The following is a 23,009-nucleotide window of genomic DNA, read 5'->3' as shown; positions in this document are numbered from 1 at the left end:
CATCTTTCATCCGAAAGACTTCCTCAGTCTGAGGTGCTGTATTCAGCTCAGTCTTATAAACAGCACCTTCTCAGAGTGGATCAACCAGTATGCTGCTGACAACCAAAACCAGCTGCTCACATGGTCAAGAAGGACCATCAGCCTAACAATGGATCATTAGCACACTGATGGCTGTTTAATATTCACAGGGGGTTGAGTGATACTAGCAATAACAGCATTGTAAGAGGGGGACAGTTGAACACGGAGGCCTCCACCCCTGTTTAATGATGGACGATTTCTTTTCACAAAGATGGCCTCCTTTACTCCTCTCTCAAACCATCCTTCATCTCTATACAAGATGTGAACATCTTCATCCCTGAAAGAGTAACAGCTGGCCTGGAGATGAGTGTAGACCTCAGAGTCCTGGCCTGATGTTGTTGCTCTTCTGTGCTGGGCCATCCTTTTGGCCAGTGGCTGTTTAGTTTCCCCGATGTAAGACTGATCACAGCCCTCCTGACACTGAACAGCATACACAACATTACTCTGTTTGTGCCGGGGGACTGGATCTTTGGGATGAACCAGTCTTTGCCGTAATGTATTTTGGGGTTTAAAAGCCACTGGACATTGTGTTTAAAAAATAAACGTCTCGGTTTCTCTGATACTCCCGCAACATATGGAACGACCACTGGTCTGGGTCTGGGTTCCTCCTTTTCACCTGATGGCTGACTGGAGTCCTGTTTGGATTTCTTCTCTGCTTTCAGGAAGGCCCAGTTAGGATATCCACATTGCTCTAGAGCCTGTCTTGTGTGGGATTTCTCCTTCTGCCTGGCTCCTGAGTTAGTGAGGATGCTGTCTACTCTGTGGTACAGAGTCCTTATGACTCCTAACTTGTGCTCCAAAGGGTGATGGGAGTCAAATTGCAAATACTGGTCTGTGTGGGTGGGTTTGCAGTACACCTCAGTTTGCAAATGTCCTCTATCTTTCATGCTTTTGCCCCTAACAGCCTGTCATGTTTGTATTTTTTCCCGCCAAGCTCTGCCTGTTCCTGTCACTCACTCTCACCCAGCAATCCAGCTCATGCTCTACACCTGTTCTCCACCCTACTTAAGCTTCCTGCATTCACTCAATCAGTGCCAGATCTTGAACCTTTCAAGCAGTAGAAATCCAGCATACATGATCTTGTCTCTTGCCATGACTCCTCGCCTTGCCTGAACCCTCTTGGATTTTGTCTGCCTATCTGCCCATGGTTTCTGACTCTGTGTCTTCCCCTTTTGACCACGTCTTTTGGATCATGACTCGGCCCTGTTCTCGCTTCTCTTCTTCAATGGTTTTTGACCCCTGCATCGACTCACAGACCACGATTCTGGATTTCCCTATTCTGGATTTCCCTATTCTGGACCTCAAGTCCTTTAATCTGCTCCGCTGCAGCAACCTGCTCTACTTGAGGGACATCACAGACTGCAGTGTGACTACAGACTCTGCTGCAACATCAAGACAGAAGGTTAGTGCAGACACCAACGTTCACTTGCACGTCCAGAACTTAGTCAAAGCCACTAACTCTTCTGTCTTGAGAGATTGGACCTGGCCCAGGACCCAGACCTCCACCAGAGTTTTTCCTGTTCACAATAAAATTGTTAAACTGCTCTTGGGCTTGTTGTTGTTGTTGCTGATCCAAAACCCAGATCTTGTCACTATCAGAGACTGAGACCTCACAGTCTAAGAAAGCCAACCTGCCATTTTTTACATCTTCTCGTGTGAACTTGATGTATTTATCCACAGAGTTGATGTGGTGTTGGACTTCCTGAGATTTAGTTTTAACCCAGGTGTCCTCAACATACCTGAACCAATGACTACATGGTGTCCCTGAAAAGGATGTCAAGGCTCTCTTTTCTACCTCCTCCATGTACAGGTTGGCAACAATAGGAGAAACTGGAGACCCCATAGCACACCCATGTTTCTGCCTTTAATATTGCTCCCCATATGTGAAGTAGGTTGACTGCAGGCACAGTTTCAAGAGTTGACACAGTTGTTCTGTGGAAAGCGTGGTCCTGCTGCTCAGAGTGGTGTCTGATTTTAATCTTAAACTGACCACCTCTACTGCATCATCAACAGGAATGCACGTAAAGAGTGATGTGACATCAAAATAGACCATTGTTTCATCAGTCTCCATGATGACATCCCTCACCTTATCCACAAAGTCCATGGTGTTCTGTATGTGATGTTCTGAGCTGCCAACTAAAGGGATGAGTACAGATGCCAGATACACTGGAATGGAAACATTGTAAGTGACAGAGTTAATCATGCTAACAATAGGTCTTAAAGGTACACCTTGTTTGTGAATTTTAGGTGAACCATATAGACTAGGTGTGGCCTCCCCTGGGTACAGTCTGTGGTACAGAAAAAGGTCAATAGCGTTGTCCTGTTCTAAAATTTTTAGGCAATCTATCAACTTCTTCTTGTAACCACTTCCTGGATCTCTTTCCAGAGGTTTATAAGTGGTTAAGTCACTAAGGAGTGTTGTAACTTTCTCATGATAGTCTTTCTGGTTCAAAATCACTGTGCACCTTCCTTTGTCTGCTGGGAGAATGATGATGTTTTTTGTCCTTGCTAAGAGTGGTGAGTGCATCCCTCTCCTCTCTACTGATGTTGGAAGATGGTGGTTTGACATCGTTGAGGCAGGCTGAAACTTTGATTCTGAGTTGTTCTGCTTCACCCTCTTTACTTTTGTTGTTGTGGATGGCTGATTCTGTGGCTGTGATCATCTCAACCAGAGGAATTCTACTTGGTGCAACTGCAAAGTTAAGTCCCCTGGCAAGAATCTCTGTCTCCGGCTGGGTGAACTGTCTGCCAGATAAATTCTTCACCCACTTTTCTGTCTCCCTGGCATGTAATTGACTACTGGAGTGTTGTCCTACACTGAATGTGTTGTTATTGCAATTGTGATGTGTTGATGAGTTATTAGTAAGTTAAACTTGTTTTGTTGTCGAGTCTTGGACTTGACATGCTGTGCTAAGCGTGCCTGATCTGTACAGTCCATCACTTACTGAAGTGTGGTCTGATCTAGGCATGTTGTTAGTTTTTGTTTAATGTGCTCTTCTTTGGCCTTCAAGGCCTCAATAGTAAAATTGGTCTGTCTCACCCGTTCATTCAGCAGCTGGGTCTGTGCCTTCTGAAGGATCTTGCTTGCCCAGTGCCCGCTGACCGAAGATTTTAGTTCCAGGCTCTTAGGAATGATGCCACTTTGTCGACATCTGAGGTTGAATTGCAAGTGGTTCCTGTAGTCTGGCCTCTTCCTTGCTGTTTTCTCAAACTCTCTAACTAGTTTTAGGCAATCCTGGCCAAAGTGATTCAAAATATCCTGATGCACGCTCAATAATCCAGGTAGAAAAATCTAAAAAAGTTAAATCTGGTCCTCTAGACATTAAAAAAACAAAAAAGCAAATCAAAACAGCAACAACAAAAAAATGTAGAAATGTTTCGTCTTTCATCCGAAAGACTTCCTCAGTCTGAGGTGCTGTATTCAGTTCAGTCTTATAAATAGCACCTTCTCAGAGTGGATCAACCAGTTTGCTGCTAACAACCAAAACCAGCTGCTCACATGATCAAGAAGGACCACCAATCTAACAATGGATCATTAGCACCCTGATGGCTGTTTACTATTCACATGGGGCTGAGTGATACTAGCAATAACAGCATTGTAAGAGGGGGACAGTTGAACACGGAGGCCTCCACCCCTGTTTAATGATGGATGATTTCTTTTCACAAAGTTGGCCTCCTTTACTCCTCTCTCAAACCATCGTTCCTCTCTATCCAGGATGTGCACATCTTCATACCTGAAAGAGTGACCACTGGTCTGGAGATGAGTGTAGACTGCAGAGTCCTGGCCTGATGTTGTTGCTCTACTGTGCTGGGCCATCCTTTTGGCCAGTGGCTGTTTAGTTTCCCCGATGTAAGACTGATCACAGCCCTCCCTCAGTGAAATACTACTTTTATGTAATATATATATATATATATATATATATATATATATATATATATATATATATATATATATATATATACATATATAAATGGTAAATGGACTGTACTTAATAACGCTTTTCTATCTTATTTCAAGATACTCAAAGCGCTTTACACTACAATCTGTGTCCTCATTTACCCATTCATACAGCACTCTACTAGATCTCTACAAAGCTAATTGAACAAATCATTCTAAAGAGACTAATCAGAGCTTTATCACATTCATACACAGATGGGACACACATCAGAGGCTATGAGGGGTTCAGTGTCTTGCCCAGGAACACTTCGACATGTGACTGCTGGTGGATTCGAACCCCCAACTCTCACATTGGAGGACGACTGCTCTAACCATTCAGCCACAGCTATATATTGTTTTGGCTTCAAATGTTAATCACTTGTGAATGACTATCCAATTATTACTTTCTAAAAGTTTTGTTGAAATATGTCCTGTGGATCATGAAATATTTGCCAACAGACAGAGTTGAATCTGTTAATGCCAACATTATGAGCAAAGATGTCACACAATACGTAGAGATTGGAATATGAGTGGAAGAAAATCCTTACCTGCCACACCAAACATTAGCTCAGTAACTTTAAAATCAATAATTATAAATTCAATCAATAACTGTTTTTGTTTTTTTTCATTCAACCTTTATTTATACAGATTAATCCCATTGAACCTCGGGGACTCATTTATAAGAGAGACCTGATTTTAACAGCGTGATGACAACAGTGGACAACAAAGGCAACGATAGACAATCATAAAGAATGCATACAAATTGAGAATTAAAAGTGAAAATAAAATGGTTTTAAAAAACATTTTACAAAAAATAACCCTGCTAGGTTGTTATAAATATTAAGGTCATTTATATGTTGCAGCCATCTTGTATTGAGTTCAGTGGTGTAGTCTATGTGATACACGGGCATATGGAGTATACCCACTAGAAAAGCTTGGGAATTTCAGTATACCCACTTAAAAGTGCCCAGTGACACAAGCCCATGTCATGTATCATTAGCAAATGATACATGACATGGGCTGGTGTCAGTGTCAATACATATGGAACATTTCATAGACACACTGAGTTGGTTCAACCTGTTTTTTTGTATAATTAATATTTCTGTACTTACTACTTAATACTTGAACATGTTTTGCTTTGATACTGTTTTATTCATTCAACCTTTATTTATACAGGTTAGTCTCATTGAACCTTGTGGACTCATTTACAAGAGCTACTTGTTTTTAACAAAGAATGATGACAGTAGTAGACAACAATAGACAATCATAAACGAAAGCATGTAAATTGAGAAGAATACCAGTAAATGAAAGAAAAACTGAAAGAAAGTGGTATTTTTAAAAAAAGAATTAAAAAAGCAGCTAAATTGTAAAGTGGTGTAGAATACTAGAATACTAAAAACTTTCTATAACATTTTTAATACAAAGCAAACTGTTGTACTAAGTTTGTTGTACATTTATTCAAAAAAGCGTCAGAGAAATTTTGAAATGTTCAATATGCTTAAAAATCAAAATATATTAACGATTACATTGTACTAATTGGTGTACTTTGGTTTCTAAGCACAGCATACCCACTACAAAAATGTAGACTACACTACTGATGGAGTTGACTCTAAAATTAATCAGTTGCACTATAGATGAACATTCAGCCATATCTGATTAACCTAAAAGTAATATCTTACTGAGCTGCAATCAATTGGAAAGTTTTATTAAAATACATTAACTGGTTCATCAGGTATTTCACTAACACAATTAGAACTGTATTTCAACTTCTGCACATAAGCAAAGGTAGACAATAAAATAGCGTGTATGGCCAAGAATGCAGTTTTGCAACCTATACACACGTAAAAATCATCTGTACATTTTCACAACCAAGCCACTCAAACCCCACAGCGGATTGGTCACTTGGTCACAAACTCCTAGAATTCCATGAGACTTCAATGAAAAATTCCCCTATTTTCTGTACTATTTTGATTCATAGCTCAGTAAGATACTGCCTTACACCTTTTGGTCAGACAACTAATTTTCATTGTATTTTTCTTAAAGCAATAAATGGTTATGCCTTTGAGAGTGGGCCACTCTTAGGCTTCTGCAATGGTGAGGTTGCAACATGGCATGTGTCAAGCATTGGAGCCCAAGACTACATTCAGACAGCTACTTTCTATGGTCATCATTTTGAACTAAATGAGAGAACAGAGGACTTTCTCAGCCTCTATCCTATGGCTGGGGAGACCATCACCATGAACATGGACAACATTGGTAAGTCACACCTGGCAGTGCCTGTTTTGTCAGATATTTATATCCAGTCATTTGTTTTACTTGGTCCTTAATGAAAGATTTGTATGTCTATCTTGCAAAAGGTGTCTGGCTTTTGGCTTCCCTAAATTCCCATGAAACAACAAAAGGAATGCGTGTGAAGTTCCAAGATGTTGAGTGCTACCGTGACTACCAGTACGAGTATGATTATGAAGTACCAAAAGCGGTATTTAATATATGGAAACCAAATAATATTACAACCAACAAAAAAGAAGAGAAGCCAAAACAAGTAACACAAGCAACAAAAGAGCCAGATTATGACACAGACAGATATGCAGAAGAATTAGATCTCAGGTCCCTGAAAAACCAGGTCAATGGCTCAGATGTAGAGAAACTGGACTTGTCTTATTTAGATTATGATGCTATTGATGTGCCTCTTGGAAGTATGAACATCAGCTTCAATTTTAAGGAGACAACAAATAAAACTGGCTTCACTTCAAAGCTGGAGGCAATGAATAATACACATTTTTCAAACTGGAAAGAGGTTGAGAACCTAAATCTTACTAATTCTTATATACAGAATTTCAACTTTAGTGGGAATGCACCACATATACAAAGAAACATTACAAATACCATTTTTGACAATTCTTCAGTGCAACAAACGGAGAGTACAATATTTTTCAATGACCAAAATGAATTACTACAGAATAACAGTATGCCATTTACAAATAAGACGGTTTCTGCAGTCGTTTCAAGTTCTGTTAACATTTCTGTTCTTGACACAGTAAATACAACAGCTCAGAATGCTACAGTTCTTGGAAATGTGTTTGCAAACAATTATACTGCTGCTCTACAAGAATCCACCAAACATGCCATGGCAATACAACAGACAACTATTCAAACCATGGAGATACAAAAGGCCATAAATTTAACCACACCATTACAAGAAACTACAGATCTCTCTGTGACATTGCCAGTAAATTCAACCTTTATCTCAAAAAGTAGAACAATGAATGTAAACCTGTCTGGTGACAACTATGTGTCTACAGACATAAATCCTGAGAACTCTGAAGAAGAACTTTCTAGAAGGGACATGTTTTTTTATAGTGTGCTTTTATCTAAATCCAACATTGACACTTTAAACACTATCCAAAAAATCAATGAAGATGAAGTCACTTTTTTACAAAATACAACAATGGAGCATAATAATGACACTTCAGCAAAGCATTTGAACAAGTCAGCAGTTGGAACAAATCATTCTTTGTCTGTACAAGCACTTGATGTTGAAGGGATTAACATCAGCAATATATTCAGAAATAACTTGACCACCTTTGAGTTGGAGGTTATGAACACAACCAGTAATGAGAGTAATTATTTGAACACAACAGCACTACTGATTGATTCTGCCAATTCAAGCCTTGAAATCATTACACATAGTTTGCTCATAAATGAGTCTATGAAAAATGTCTCTATGAATATATCCATATCAGATTTGCCAGGAAGGCCCAAAGAGATAAGTCACAATTGTGAAGTTGTGACTGTGCCTGGCAATTCCAGCCTTGAAAATGCAACACGTATTTTGCCCAAAAATGAGTTAATGAAAAATGTCACAGGCAATGTATCCATATCAGATCCATTAGGATGCATGAAGGAGAGAACAGGTGTCGAAACACTTTTTGATGAATTGACCAATACATCGTTCACAGATATTTACTCCAGTGAGATAGGTTCAACTAACCTGTCCTTCCCTGATAGTACAATAAAACCAATCAGTTCTGATGAGTTAGGTGGTTCAGACAACAGCGAAGAACTCTTTATCTACCATAAAGAAAACATAACACACACCATTAAAACGTCCTCCATCAAATTACAAGGACACAATTGGACTTATGATGGAACCCATTCTATAGTACCTCAAGAGATTCCTGACCACATGAAGAAATACTATGAGAGTGAGGTGCCTCAAACAACTCCACCTCCTAAAAAGTCCAAGAAAGTCAATCTCCGACAAAAACCCAAAAAAGGCCATGGCATGAAAACAAGGAGGAGGAAGGAATACCAGCCTCAGGCCAGGAGTGGTTTACCCTTCTCACCTCGAGGATTCAATCCAGGTATGAACCCCCGTGGAGCAAGGCCCTCTTCACCACAGCCTGTCTCTGATGAGGAGCAGTTGATTAATATGCCTGTGGTCATCGGTGTGCCACGACCTGATTTCAGTGAGTATGATCTGTATCCCGGAGATGGACCAGATCATCTTGAAGTGAATCAACCAGATGTGACCCTAAATGAATACGAGTATGTGATGTACAAAGACCCATACAGCAGTCACGAAGATTTAAAGACTCTTAACCTGGATGAAAGTAGCAAGTACTATGGGAAGTTATCAGGCCCAAATGTCAAGACATATTTTCTTGCTGCAGAGGAGGTTGAATGGGACTATGCTGGCTATGGGCAAAGGTAAGCTCAGAAATAAAAGTATAAGTAGAGCTTATATGACTGAACAAAATACACTGTAACTACTTTGAATTAATATTATATGTTAAGTATAACTTCACCATAACTAAAGAGAGATTTTCTTATTGACACAGGAGACTAGAAAAGTCACAATTTAACAATCAAGAAACTAAATTCACCAAGGTAGTTTTCAGAGGTTACCTGGATAGTAGCTTTACAACTCCTGACATCCGTGGAGAGATGGATGAGCATCTAGGCATCCTGGGCCCTGTCATCAAAGCTGAGGTTGGACAAACCATCATGGTAAGACAGCTAGTAGTAGACATTTATTTGATGTGTTTTACCTAATTTAATAATGCAATAGACAAATTTTGCTGTATTGTAATGAAAGTAATAAGACTCAAGATGGCTGCCACAGACAGATGACAGTGGAAACAAAGAAATGTATATAACTCAGCCATTTTACAAATATGCTAAGTTTGACATGCTTGTAGCTGTAACTGTTAAAATTAAAATTTCATAAGGTTTATTTCAAAACCAATTTCCTTTGTAAGAGGATGAAAAAATGTTTTGTTATACCAAGATTGCGTTCCTTGACTTAAATAAATCAAGGTACAAAATGTTGATATGATAAAGCATTTTAAAATCCATAAATCATAATAAATCAATTTCCTTTATTTACACTGCAAAATTCTAAAGTTTAGCCTGTCACAAGAACTGACATTAATTCTGCAGTTGTTTTTATATGTCCATTGAAAGGCAGATGTAATTTGATATAGTCTCTTGTGCGAGCCTTAATTTCTGATGTGTTCAAGATAACTTAATGAAAACTGATGCACATTTGTACAAAGTACCACCACTAGACAGCGTGTCACATATTCTTTTCATAATACTAATTATAAAACTTCTAATTGGAAGGCAAACTTTGTTTGTTGAATGTGCTACATTAATGAGAAGTAAACATATTAATCAGTTCACATTTTATTACTTAACTATTGTCAATATTTATTCAACAATAAGATTGAGTTTGTAACTGGATCATCACATTGAGAGGGGATATTTAAATGGACACCAGCTTTTACTGGTGTAAGAAAACCATGTGGTGATGTGTCAAATCAGCTGAAAATGTACTATAAAACACAAAATACTGGTTTATTGTGTTTTTAAAAATAGTTTATGAAAATAATTGATATATTTGTATTTTGTCTGTTTGTCTTGCACATTATTAATGCAGATTCACACCAGTTCAACCCACTAACCAATTGAAAACAAGTTTTGTAGGAATGATTCAGTGTGGTCCTGCACCCAACTTTGGGAACCACTTGTGCATACTGGTGCATACCTTGGCAATGCTGACATATAGAAAGCTCCTTTTGAACTAACTGGCTTCAGACACAGCAGCTATATAGAACATTAAATACAGATCATGTATAATAAATCTGCAATATACAAGTAGATCATAAAAATTAAAGAGCTTAAAATAGAAATATAGCAAATAAATTATTTTGTAAGTTTTTTTATTGCTAGCCTAGAACCTTCTTTCTTAAGTTATTTTAAGAAATTAAGTGCAAAAAAGAAAATATAAGATATTTTCTAAGTGGGCCTTGATAAAGAGGTTGAACTACTGTAAGCCCGTCCTACCCATAGCCATGCCTCTGACTCTGAGGTGTTCTGTTTTCTGCCCACAGTTTGGTTTTGACTATTTTCTATAGTTAATATTTTCAAATGGCTAAAGATGGTTCCAAAAACTTAAGGAACGTGTATGCCTTTTGGAAATCATAGCAAGTTTACTTAACTTTTCAGATTAAAATACATTTTGAACTTTTACAAACAACAAGCCATGCTCTGACCAAAGGTGGCAAAATCCATCTATCAGCTTTTCAAAGAGTTTTTTTTCCACCCACTGTAAACTAACTGATACTCAACAATAGATATAAGTACATACATTTATTAAACGTGTCTTAATAACTCAAATGTGTCAAATGTGTTTGCAGTTTTAAGTACTCAAATACAACTGCAGTCTTCTTTACTTGCAGATTGTTTTCAACAATAAGGCAACGCGACCATACTCTTTACATCCTAATGGGGTTTCCTATACAAAGCAGTCTGAGGGTCTGTCCTACGAAGATGGTTCCAAATACTGGTACAAATATGACAACGAGGTTCAACCCAATACTACTTTCACATATTTATGGAAAGTCAGTTCTGCAGTTGGTCCATCATCAGAGGAGTCTCTATGTCGGACCTGGGCATATTACTCAGGTGTCAATCCTGTGAGTACTTACTATTTAAAAAACAACATTCAATGTTACATAAAGTAGTTATAACATATATGTATTGATGATTTTAAAATGTATTTATTTATTTATAGGAAAGAGACATTCATTCAGGCTTAATTGGACCTTTGCTGGTATGTCGGGAAGGCACCCTACAGAACAACACTCTACACAGAATGAGGGAGTTTGTGCTCCTTTTCATGACTTTTGATGAGTCACAGAGCTGGTACTACAGCAAGAACTATGAGCTTGTTCAGCGGAAGAGCCGAAGAAGAATTATGGAAACCAACTTCAAGGAGAACTTCAAGTTCCACAGTAACACGTCCTCTTTTTAACTTTTGTTTTAACTTAATAGATGAGAATCATAAGTAATACAACAAGTTAAAATAAATACTTCCACACATACAGTAGTTGTTTTGACACTAATCTGCAAGTTAAAATGCAACAATTTAACTTTTGACCAACTGATAAAGAAAAGAAAAATTCATCCAAAAAATTATTGTTTGATATCTTTTATGGTGTTTTTGTAGCTATCAATGGAATAATATACAGCCTTAAGGGCTTGAGGATGTACACCAAACAGCTTGTGCGCTGGCACCTGATCAATATGGGCTCTCCCAAAGATTTTCAAAGTATTCACTTTCATGGACAGACATTCATCCACAAGAAGACCAAAGACTACAGACAAGCTGTGCACCCTCTGTTGCCAGGTAAGAAATCCAAAAGGTGTAATTCAGTCACTTTTTTTTTTAAGGAACAAGCTTGTTATGGGAGGTCATTTTCTACTTTATTAATTCTGCTTATTTATTTAGCGTCATAAATAGTCTCAGATATACAAAAGAAAAAGTCCAACTCATAAGTCTATTTCAGATTCACATTCAAATCCAGTTACAGTCAGTTCAATTCCTATTATAATCCAATAGATTCTCGTAGAGTAGATTATCCATCCATCCATCCATCCATCCATCCATCCATCCATCCATCCATCCAGCCAGCCAGCCAGCCAGCCAGCCAGCCAGCCAGCCATCCATCCATCATCTTTACCCGCTTCTTCCTTTTTGGGTCACAGGGATCACTGGTGCTCATATCCAGCTATCATGTGCGAGAGGCAGGGGACACCCTGGACAGGTCTCCAGTCCATCACAGGGACACATAGAGACAACCATTCACTCTCTCACTCACACCTAGAGACAATTTAGAGTTACCAATCAGCCTAACATACATGTTGTTTTATCTGGGAAACCGGAGTACCTGGAGAAAACCCACATATGCACGGAGAGAACATGCAAACTCCACCCAGAAAGGCCCCAGCTGGGATTTGAACTAGCGACCCCCTCGCTGAGAGGCAACAGCTCTACCAACTGAGCCACTGTGCCGCCCAGAGTAGATAATGAAAGGCCAATTCATAAATGTTCTCTATCTAAGGAAGTCAGCAGATTGTGTTGAATCTTCACTTTGGAACAATCCCCCATCTTGAGCAGCGCACTGGCGACAGTGGACAAGAAAAACTCCCTTTTAAAAGAAAGAAACTACCAGCAGAAGTAGACTCAGGATGAGCAGCCATCTGCTTCAACTGACTGGGATTTGAGAAGAAAGGAAAAAGACAAACAAGTGATTCAGGAGTAATTTCTAGGGGAAGAAAAGCAGGAAAGAATTCCAAGATGTGTCCTAACTGGTTCTCTTCATTGTTTTTCATACATGCAAAGAGGTAGCTGAACATGAAATTGTTTGTCCATGCAGCTCATTTAAAAATGTTCACATTTATAATTTCCCACTATAAAGATCTTAAATTTGTATGAAAATATAACTAATGTGAAACAGTCTGAGATTAAAGTGACATCTGTCTAGTTTGACCTTTTTCTTGTCCCATTCCAAATCTCACTCTGCTGCTGTAGGTGGCAGTGTGCTGTGTCCTCCGCTAATTAAAACTACATCAATAACTGAGTTGGAAGGTTGCTCTTACATACAATAACAAGTATTACTATAGAACTAATGTTAGTACACCAAAGTTCAAGCTCAATAATCCAGATATAAAATCTAACTATGTTTAGTCAGGTCATCTGGACGGTTTCTTTTGTGTGCTATGACGTTTCTCCCGTCATCCAATAAACTGAAGAAGTCTGAGGAAACACCAAACAAAACTGATTCTCCACCAACTGCATATTCCAAAGTGGAAGAAAAAAAAACAGTTAATGTATGTTGGAGCTAAGATGGCCTCTGGGGCACACCCTCTCCTCCGGGGCCCATCCTCTCCCTCGTCGACAGTCATGTCAAAGTGGTTCAAAACACCAAAAAGTTCATGCTCATTAATCCAAGTATAAAATCCAACAATGTTCAATCAGCAAATGTTAGCACATTTACAACACTTCCGCAATGCAGTATTGACACACATCAGTGTCTGAAATTTTTCAATACAGTAGACATTGATGAAAATGCAACAGAACTGAAATACATTGAAGGTTCCTGAGAAAATGTTCTGTGTGATGAAATTTCAGTGTAGTTTCAGTCAGAATGCATGTAAGTAATTTGATCCTGATCTTTCTTGATGTATTTTCAGCATCAAGCTAGTGTTCACATTATGTTTTTCTTTGCAGGAAGCTTTGCAACATTGGAGATGTATCCATCCAAACCTGGTCTCTGGCAGCTGGAGACTGAAGTTGGTTTAACCCAACAAAAGGGCATGCAGACCCTCTTTCTGGTTCTTGATAATGGTGCAAACAGATTACAGTCAAGTCAATTTATTCAAAGGCAAATTAAAAATTAAGTATTGTCCTAAGTTTTGTGCAGTATTGAAGTAAATTGACTATGAATCCTTACTTTCTGGTGCTCTTTCAAAATCTTGATAATTTAACAAAACTTTTGCTAAAGACAATAGATAACTGAAATTTTGCTTTTCCTTTTTGCATTTTCATTATGCTGACATGCTGTGTTCCATTACTGAAATATTTTTGTGCATTTTCAAGACTGCTATCATCCACTGGGTCTTGAGTCAGGTAGTGTGAAGAACAAACAAATCACTGCTATCAACACCAGAGGTAATCACACATACATTATCAATGTATCTTACAGATTAACTTTTTTAGTTATATCACAAGATTTGTTAAATATGTAGAGTTAATTTCTCTAAACCAAAATTATTTCTAATACCATGCCTAGCATTCTTAGAAGGAATGCATATTGTCTGCTGCCTTTTGCGTCCAAGTTTTAAACTGTAATTATCTTAACATTAAAATGTTTTGGGTTTTACAAAAGAAAACAAAGGTTAAATTATGTCCTCTGGACAGTTTCTTTTTAGGAGAAGTGGTTCATCTTCATCTGAAAGACTTCATCAGTCTGAGGCCTGCCAACCAAAAACTGTCTTATAAACAGCACCTTAATGATGTGTTTCAAACCAGTCTGCTGTGGAGTTCCCAGAAACTGACTTTACACACGCAAAAAGGAGACCATCAGTCTAAAGCAATAGATCATCAGTGCATAACAATCAGTGTTTTAGGCCAGATGGCCAACTTTCTACTCACAGAAACAGCCTGAGGACAAACTGGCCAAAATGGTTCAGAAAAAGGTTTGTAAGCTCAATCATCCAGGTAAATAAATCACTAAAAAATTGTGTGTAAATCCAGTTTCTGGAAATTTCACAGCAGGCTGGCTTGAAACATATCAGTAAGGTGCTGTTCTTGGCCTGATAAGAGGTCACACATTTGCCTCAAACCTGGGGTTGTACTAAACTTGAGGCCCTAAACGTTGGAGTTTGGTCTCATCTGACCACAGCACCCTTTTCTGAGTTTGGAGAATAAATTCTATGCAATCCAACTTTTTATTTTTTTTAAGCAATGTCTTTTTCCTGCCATTCTTGCCTAAAAGCCCAGCTCTGTGCAGTTTATACTGGTCCATATTTGTTTTATTTCCTAATAACGAATTGAATGGAGCTCCATGAGATGTTCAGGGTTTGGAATACTTCTGATAAAACAGTTCTGATCTGTACCTCTAAAAGATTCTGTTTCTGAAATGTGTGGAGTTCCTTTGTCTTCATGCTGTTTTTATTTTTAGTAATAGACCTCTACTTAAAGGTGTTGCACTGATGTAGATTCTAGGGGCTGTTTATAACAGGTGTACATTATTTAGCAGGTTTCGATTGTTTAGTACATAGACTGCTCTGTAGTGAATCTTATTTAAATAAAATTGGATAGCTTTGGAACGTCAATGCAAAAGGAGCAAATATAGTTTATGTACTCACCACTTTTCCGTTTTGTATGTTTTTAATAATTTAAAATGAGATTTTTACTCATATAACTAATAATCTGGAGTATTTTTGTAACTGTTGATTGAAATCAAATAAAAATGCATCTAAATTCCAGGTTGTAAGATAGCTAGATAAAAACATGCTAAATACTTTTGCATTGCAATGCACATTGCTATGAGACAAATGAACAAACATATACATTCAGGCAGTTACACTATCACTCACTTTTTATATGCATACAATAATAAAGTACTGTATTTGTTCTCTTTCATAGGTTACTGGGAGCCCCACCTTGCTAGACTGAACAATCAGGGTAAATACAATGCATGGAGCACTGAGAAGGACACCAGTTGGATTCAGGTATGAGCATTAGGTGCTTGGATGTTTGCAATGCTCTCATATTTGTACACAACTATTATCCGCTTTCGTTGATCATTTGGTACAGGTGGACTTCCAGCGACCAGTTGTGATCAGCCAGGTGGCCATACAAGGAGCTAAGCAGTTGTTTCAGTCCCAGTATGTGAAAACCTTTTCCATCTCGTACAGCAACGACCGCCGAAAATGGATTTACTATAATGGTGACAGCAGAGAGTTCTGGAAGGTAAAGGAAGTTTGATTACCTTCTTTCAAAGTGTAAAGGATACAATCCCTTGTTTATACAGTACTTCTATGCTTTTCTTTTCTCATTTATCCAGGTATTTTCTGGAAACAAGGCAACCTATGAGACAAAGATAAATACCTTTTTTCCTCCAGTAATTGGGCGGTATATTAGGCTCCACCCACTTACCTGGCACAACGCAGCCACAGTTCGGATGGAGTTCTACGGTTGTGAGCTTGATGGTAGGATCTTGTGTGTGTGGGGATATGTACACAAGTCAAGAAAATGTTTTTCTTAGTGGGTTGCTACTTTTTGATAGTAGTTGGATCTGGGTTTCAGGAAACAGAAGGATTTAATTTGTGAAAATTTTACTTGTAGACAAAAGCCTGTAGAAAGGGCTTTATATGCACTTCTAACTGGTAACTAAAAGCAAAACTGTATTGAGTCTTGATCCAGTCTTCTTCTTCTTCTTTTGACTTTTCCATCTTCAGGGGTCACCACCACGAGTCTTCCTTCTCCATCTCACTCTGTCCTCTGCATCCTCTGTCCTCACTCCAACTACCTCCATGTCCTCTCTAACTGCAACCATATATCTTCTCTTTGGCCTTCCTCTTTGTCTTTTTCCTGGCAGCTGCATTTCTAGCATCCTTCTACCAATATCCACTGTCCCTCCTCTGGACATGTCCAAACCATATCCGTCTGGCCTCTCTAACATTATCTCCCAGTTGTTCAATCTGTGCTGTACCTCTGATGATCTCATTCCTAATCTTATCCATCCTTGTCACTCCTAAGGAGAACCCCAACATCTTCATTTCTGCTACTTCCATTTCTTTCTCCTGTCTTTTTGTTAATGCCACTGTCTCCAGACCACACAGCATAGCTGGTCTCACCACTGTCTTGTAAACTTTTCCCTTGACCTTTGCTGACACCCTTTTGTCACAAGTCACTCCAGAAAAATTTCTCCATCCACTCCATCCTGCCTGTACTCTCTTTTTCACATCTATTCTACATTCCCACTTTTCCTGGACAGTGGACCTCAAGTAGTTGAAGTTCTGCACCTTTGTGACTTCTGCTCCTTATAGCCTCACTGTTCCAACGGCCTCCCTCTCATTGATACACACATACTCTGTCTTACTACGGCTGCCTTTTATTCCTTCTTTCAAGTGCATATCTCCACCTCTCCAAGTTCTCTTCCACCTGATCGCTGTTCTCGCTACAGATCACAATGGCATCTGAAAACTGTAACGAGTCTGTATGGATCGGCACAACACCTGACTCAGGACAACATTAAAATAAAAGGTTTTATTTTATTAAAGGCGTTCGTCTGAAGGATCTGAGCCTCAGTTCTGGTCCAATCTATGAAGACAGACAGGTTAGTGACTGCAAAAAGGTTCTGGGAGCTGAGAGGTGGTGTGCACGTCACTAACCTTCTGTGACAGGAGCAGAGCTGAGACAAAGAACGTTGGAGGGCTGGGCAGGAAACAGAATCCAGGGACGTAGCAGGGGTCGAGAGCCAGGAGCGTGTAAGCTGCAGGCGTGGTATCCAGACAAGGGCAAGACAAGGCGAGGAGTCAAGAACAAAGCTGTGGTCATAAACAAAGAAACTGTGGACGAGGACTGCTGGATAATTTACTTGCTGTGAGGCTTTCAATAATCTGGCACTGAGGAGAGTGAGAGTGGAGCTTAAGTAGTGAGCTGAACAGGTGTGGCAGGTGAGTGATGATTGCAGAGACAGGGTGCAGCAGATGAGTGCAGATTGCTGAGAGAGAGTGACAGGAGCAGAAAATGGGTGATAGGCAGTGCAGGACCAAACAGGATGAAATAAACAGAAAACTGAGGCAGGAAAAAACGTGAATGATCTTAAAGCAGGGGCTGTGATATGAAGAGCAGAGGCTTAGGCAGATGGGGGGGCAGCGGGGGCCGCTGAGCGTGACAGAAAACATCATAGTCCACAGGGATTCTTGCCTGACCTCATCTGTTAGTCGGTCCATCACCAGAGCAAACAAGAACAGGCTCAGAGCCGGTCCTTGATGCAATCCCACCTCCACCTTGAAGCTATCGGTCACTCCTACAGCACATCTCACCAATGTCCTGCTGTCCTAATGCATGTCCTGTACTGGTCTAACATACAGTGTACTGCCACTCCAGATTTCCTCATGTAATATCACACCTCCTCCCTCATCACCCAGTCATATGCTTTTTTTTTTAATCCATAAAGATACAACGGAGTTCTTTCTGGCCCTCTCTGTACTTATCCATCAACATGCTCAAAGAAAAGATGGCATCTGTGGTGCTCTTTTTTTGGCATGAAACCATAATTCTGCTCACAAATAGTCACCTCTTGTCTAAGTCTAGCTTCCATAATTCTCTCCCAGATCTTCATTGTGTGTGTCATCAACTTAATTCCCCTGTAGTTGCTACAACTCTATACGTCACCCTGGTTCTTAAAACTGGGCACCAGTACACTTTTTCTCCATTCCTCAAGCATTTTCTCACCTTCAAATATGCCATTGAATATTTGAGTCAAAAACCTCACTGCCATCTCTCCAAGACATTTTCAAATCTCCATTGGTATGTCATCAGGTCATACTGCCTTCCCCTTCTTCATTCTTTTCAGAGCTTTCCGGACTTCACCCTCACTAATCTTTCCCACTTCCTGATCCACAGTTTCTATGACCTCTACTCTTCTTTCTCTGTCATTTTCTTCATTCATCAGCTCCTCAAAATACTCCTTCCATTTTCTTGTCATGGTCTCCTCACTTGCTAGAACATTACCATTCCTATCTTTTACAATTTGAACCTGCTGCACATTATTTCCAGCCTGATCCCTCTGTCTCGCCAATCGGTACAAGTCCTTCTCGCCCTCTTTAGTGTCCAGCCTCCCATACAACTCATCATACACCTACTTTACCTTTGCCACCTCTGTCTTTGCTCTATGTTACATCTCCTTATAATCCTTCTCTTCAGTCCTCTCATTGTCATATTTCTTTTTGGCTTACCTCTTTTTTTGAATAGCTTCCTGCACATTACTATTCCACCACCAGGTTATCTTATCATACATTCTCTGTCCAGATGACACACCAAGCACATCCCTACCTGTTTCTTTAATTACTGTTGCTGTAGTAGCCCAGTCATTTGGAAGCTCTTTCTTACCACCCAGAGCCTTTAACAGCTCCTCTCTGAATTTCTCACAACATTCTTCCTTCTTCAGCATCCACCATTTGGTCTTCTTCTTTGATTTTACTCTTTTTCGCTTCTTCACAACAACAATCATTCTACACATAACCATCAGATGCTGTCTAGCCTCACTTTCTTTTGCCACAATCTTACAGTCTCCAATCTCCATCAGGGTTCCTCTTTTACACGGAATGTAGTCTACCTGCGTACTCCTTCCTCCACTCTTATTGTCATGGTCAGTGCCGCCCCCCCCCCCCCACCCCATCAGCTCACGTCCCTGCTCCTCATGCCACGTGTCTGCCCATCCTGCCATCCTGTCTTCATGCTGTGCTCTCCTGCCCATGTCACCTGCCCCCTCCTGCCTAGTTTATGTCCCTCTTACCAAAATTTCTGTTCCCCAGCTTAGTAATGCCTATCGCCCTTCCTCAGCTCCTGTCTACCTGCAACATGCCTCCTCTGCTCAGTCACAGCAATCAGCTCTCATCTAGTTCTCCTGCTCTGCACCCTTTATAAGCTCCATGCTCACACTCCACCAGAACCGAATTATTAATCCTTTAATGGTCCCTGATATCAAGCCATCCATAGTTTCATGCCACAACTTTGTTTGCCTTGCCTTGTCTCGACCTCATGCCTGTACTATGGTTTCCTTGCCTTGCCTGTCCTTCTTTGGATATTGACTGCACGACTCTGCTTTCCCTCGATGACTACGATTATGGATTACGAATTGGCTCTGGTTTATGCTCTCTGTTTCCCCGTGTATGACCCCTGCTTCATTATCTAGACCCTGCTCTTGGACTCCCCCACCCCCCACCCCCGCCCCACAAACCACATACTGCAGCTGCTCTGCCAGTGATGTCATTGCTGACAGGTGACTCTCAGCCTGTGAGGACCTGTTAACACTGCTGATCCTGACCCCTCCATCCAGCAGACAAATAAATAAAAATTGTTCTTTTGTACTCCTGTCTGACTGATTCTGAATCCAAAACTCAAACTTGACACTTATAGGTTATAGTGTTTGGAAATATGTGCTGACTACATCTAAAGAAGTTAAATATGGTCTTCTGGACATTCAAAAACAAAGCAAAAAACAAAAAAAAATTGTAGAAACGTTTACTCTTTCATCTGAAAGACTTCCTCGGTCTGAGGTGCTGTATGCAGCTCAGTCTTATAAATAGCACCTTCTCAGAGTGGATCAACCAGTTTTGCTGCTGACAACCAAAACCAACTGCTCACATGATCAAGAAGGACCATCAGCCTAACAATGGATCATTAACACCCTGATGGCTGTTTACTATTCACAGAGGGCTGAGTGATACTAGCAGTAACAGCATTGTAAGAGGGGAACAGTTGAACCCGGAGGCCTCCACCCCTGTTTAATGATGGACGGTTTCTTTTCACAAAGATGGCCTCCTTTACTCCTCTCTTAAACCATCGTTCCTCTCTATCCAGGATGTGAACATCTTCAATCTTGAAAGAGTGACCGCTGGCGTAGAGATGAGTGTAGACCTCAGAGTCCTGGCCTGATGTTGTTGCTCTTCTGTGCTGGGCCATCCTTTTGGCCAGTGGCTGTTTAGTTTCCCCAATGTAAGACTGATCAGAGCCGTCCTGACACTGAACAGCATACACAATATTACTCTGTTTGAGCTGGGGGACTGGATCTTTGGGATGAACCAGTCTTTGCCATAATGTATTTTGAGGTTTAAAAGCCACTGGGACGTTATGTTTAGAAAATAAACGTCTCAGTTTCTCTGATACTCCCTCAACATACGGAATGACCACTGGTCTGGGTCTGGGTTCCTTCTTTTCACCTGATGGCTGACCATCCATCCATTATCTTTTACCCGCTTCTTCCATTTTGGGTCACAGGGGTCGCCCATGTCCAGCAATCACCCTGCAAGGGGCGGGGTACACCCTGGATGGGTCGCAAGTCCATCACAGGGACACATAGAGACAAACAACCATTCACTCTCTCACTCACACCTAGAGACAATTTTTAGTTACTAATCAGTCTAACATGCATGTTTTTGGTCTGTGGGAGGAAACAGGAATACCTGGAGAAAACCCACACATGCACGGACAGAACATGCAAACTCCACCCAGGAAGGCCCCCGAAACGGGATTTGAACCCGCAACCTTCTCACTGTGAGGCAGTTGTGCCACCGGGCTGCCAAGTGTTGAAATAATTCAGAAAACAGTTTTATAAAACACTTTTATAGAACATTTAAGTGGCCAATTGTATTTTCTCTTATCATTAATAGTGTTTTACTTGTCATGATGACAGGTGAGGCTCTGCCTCACTTTCCTCCCCTGACTGCACGTCTCTGTGGATTTTTCACCGGCTGTGGTGTGCCTCCTTGTTTTTATTTAGTGGATTAAATAAAATAAAAGTAAAAAACGGGGTGGTGATCAGCACCGGGTGGTGGCGTGACATGACACAATCATGTTACAGTGACTAGTCAGCGTGAAATTTTAAAACTAGCAAGATGGCCTAGACTCGACTAGTCAACTAATCGAGCCAAGCCCTAGTTTCCAAGAGGTCATTAGTTGTAATTGTTCATCCACTGATTTTTAAAAAAATATTAATTTAATCGTTCAAGTGGTTCATGAAACATTTTGGTACCAGACAGAGTTAACTCAAAATAGTTAATGGTATTATTTTAATCAAATATTTTGTGTTATCTTTTATAGCACAGAATATGTCAAGGCTCAGTCTCAAATACCATCATACCAAATTTTATTTAATATTTTTCAAATTTGTTGAGTTATAGCCACATTTTTTTACTTTCAGTTAGCTGGTGTAGCCATCTTAAAGCAAGATGACCTCAAACAAATATCAGTTGTAGATGTATGGCACCCCATTAATTGCTTTCTTTAATTGGGGACTGCCTAGAAAAACAGACACCTATTATCATAACATCTGAAAAGGGCCTTGCTCTGTGTTTTTCTTGATTCAAAAGCATTTTATCTCATTCACAGCACCATTGTTCACTATTATGGTTTGTTGCTTGGTGACCAGCTCTTTCTGAAACCACTTAGAAGAAAACCATTTAGAGCTCAATCTGTTCTCATGCTTCTCACTGTTGTTTGAAGATGGGCTTTCCTTTGGGGAATCAGAGACTTGTGGAAGTGAAGCAAACCTATCTAGTGGAATTTTTGTTTTCAGCTGGTTTGCTCCTATATTGTTAATTTTGGCAGCAATCCTCTGCTGTTTTCTCCTTGGTGTTGGGGTTGATAAGAGGTTTTTCTGCAGTGCTGGCCAGGCTGATTCATCTAAGTTCAAGGTACTTTATGTTAGTCGTCTTGCCAGATCTGAAGAAGATATTTATCCTTTGGCTTTGTGCTGAGAGGTTCCAGGAAAGACTGTTGGTTGATCAGCATTCTGTTTCTTGGTGGTGCTAGTTTAGTTTAGTCTGTCAGTCTTTTCACTGTTATGAAACATTGCTAGAGTTGTCTCAGTTCCGTATACAGCATTTACCTCCAAGTTCACTTGAAACGGACTAAATTTTTATTTCCGTCACTGCTATTTTCTGGAGAAGTTTGTCATAGTCTTCTGTGGAAAAGGAAGGCATTATTATGGACTGATTAGCTTCCACTAATAACTATGACATTTTCAGACTGCTGTTAAACTGAGGTGGCAAATCTGCAGTTTAAGCGTACTTTGCCAAGGAGCAACCTGTGATTTCAGCAGGATGCAGCCCACAGATGGGGTCTGTGTCTCCTGTGAGCCCCTCCAGGTCTCCCCCAGCTCTCCACTGATTATGCTTGGCAAGAATATTGGAAGGAGGAGGGAAGCCCTAAATTACATCAGCCCGTCTATTGTCTCAACCATACAGAAATTCAGAACGGTCTAATTAAAAGAAACTTACTCTGAAGTAAAAACCAGGCAAATGTCACTTTTCTCAGATTTTGTTGCTTAAAGACAAGATTTTATTAGGAATAAAAAATATATAAAAAAGTTTATATATATATATATATATATATATATATATATATATA

General features: G+C 39.9%; 1 protein-coding gene across 1 annotated transcript in view; it reads left to right on the top strand.

Moving 5' to 3' along the window:
* Positions 1-7,626: 7,626 nt before the first annotated feature.
* The window catches only part of f5 (coagulation factor V), a 25,144-nt gene continuing 9,761 nt past the window's right edge, over positions 7,627-23,009 (top strand). Inside the window, exons 1-10 of the mRNA XM_037687076.1 lie at positions 7,627-8,725; positions 8,857-9,025; positions 10,759-10,995; positions 11,094-11,313; positions 11,529-11,708; positions 13,593-13,709; positions 13,962-14,033; positions 15,513-15,598; positions 15,684-15,839; positions 15,934-16,078. Of these exons, the coding sequence (XP_037543004.1) occupies positions 7,725-8,725; positions 8,857-9,025; positions 10,759-10,995; positions 11,094-11,313; positions 11,529-11,708; positions 13,593-13,709; positions 13,962-14,033; positions 15,513-15,598; positions 15,684-15,839; positions 15,934-16,078 (2,383 nt within the window). The 5' untranslated portion in view covers positions 7,627-7,724. The remainder of the gene's footprint in view (positions 8,726-8,856; positions 9,026-10,758; positions 10,996-11,093; positions 11,314-11,528; positions 11,709-13,592; positions 13,710-13,961; positions 14,034-15,512; positions 15,599-15,683; positions 15,840-15,933; positions 16,079-23,009) is intronic.

Source organism: Nematolebias whitei, chromosome 13, assembly GCF_014905685.2.
Source record: "Nematolebias whitei isolate Nwh7 chromosome 13, NemWhi1, whole genome shotgun sequence".
Lineage (NCBI taxonomy): Eukaryota > Metazoa > Chordata > Actinopteri > Cyprinodontiformes > Rivulidae > Nematolebias > Nematolebias whitei.
This window is presented reverse-complemented; position numbering and strand designations above follow the sequence as displayed.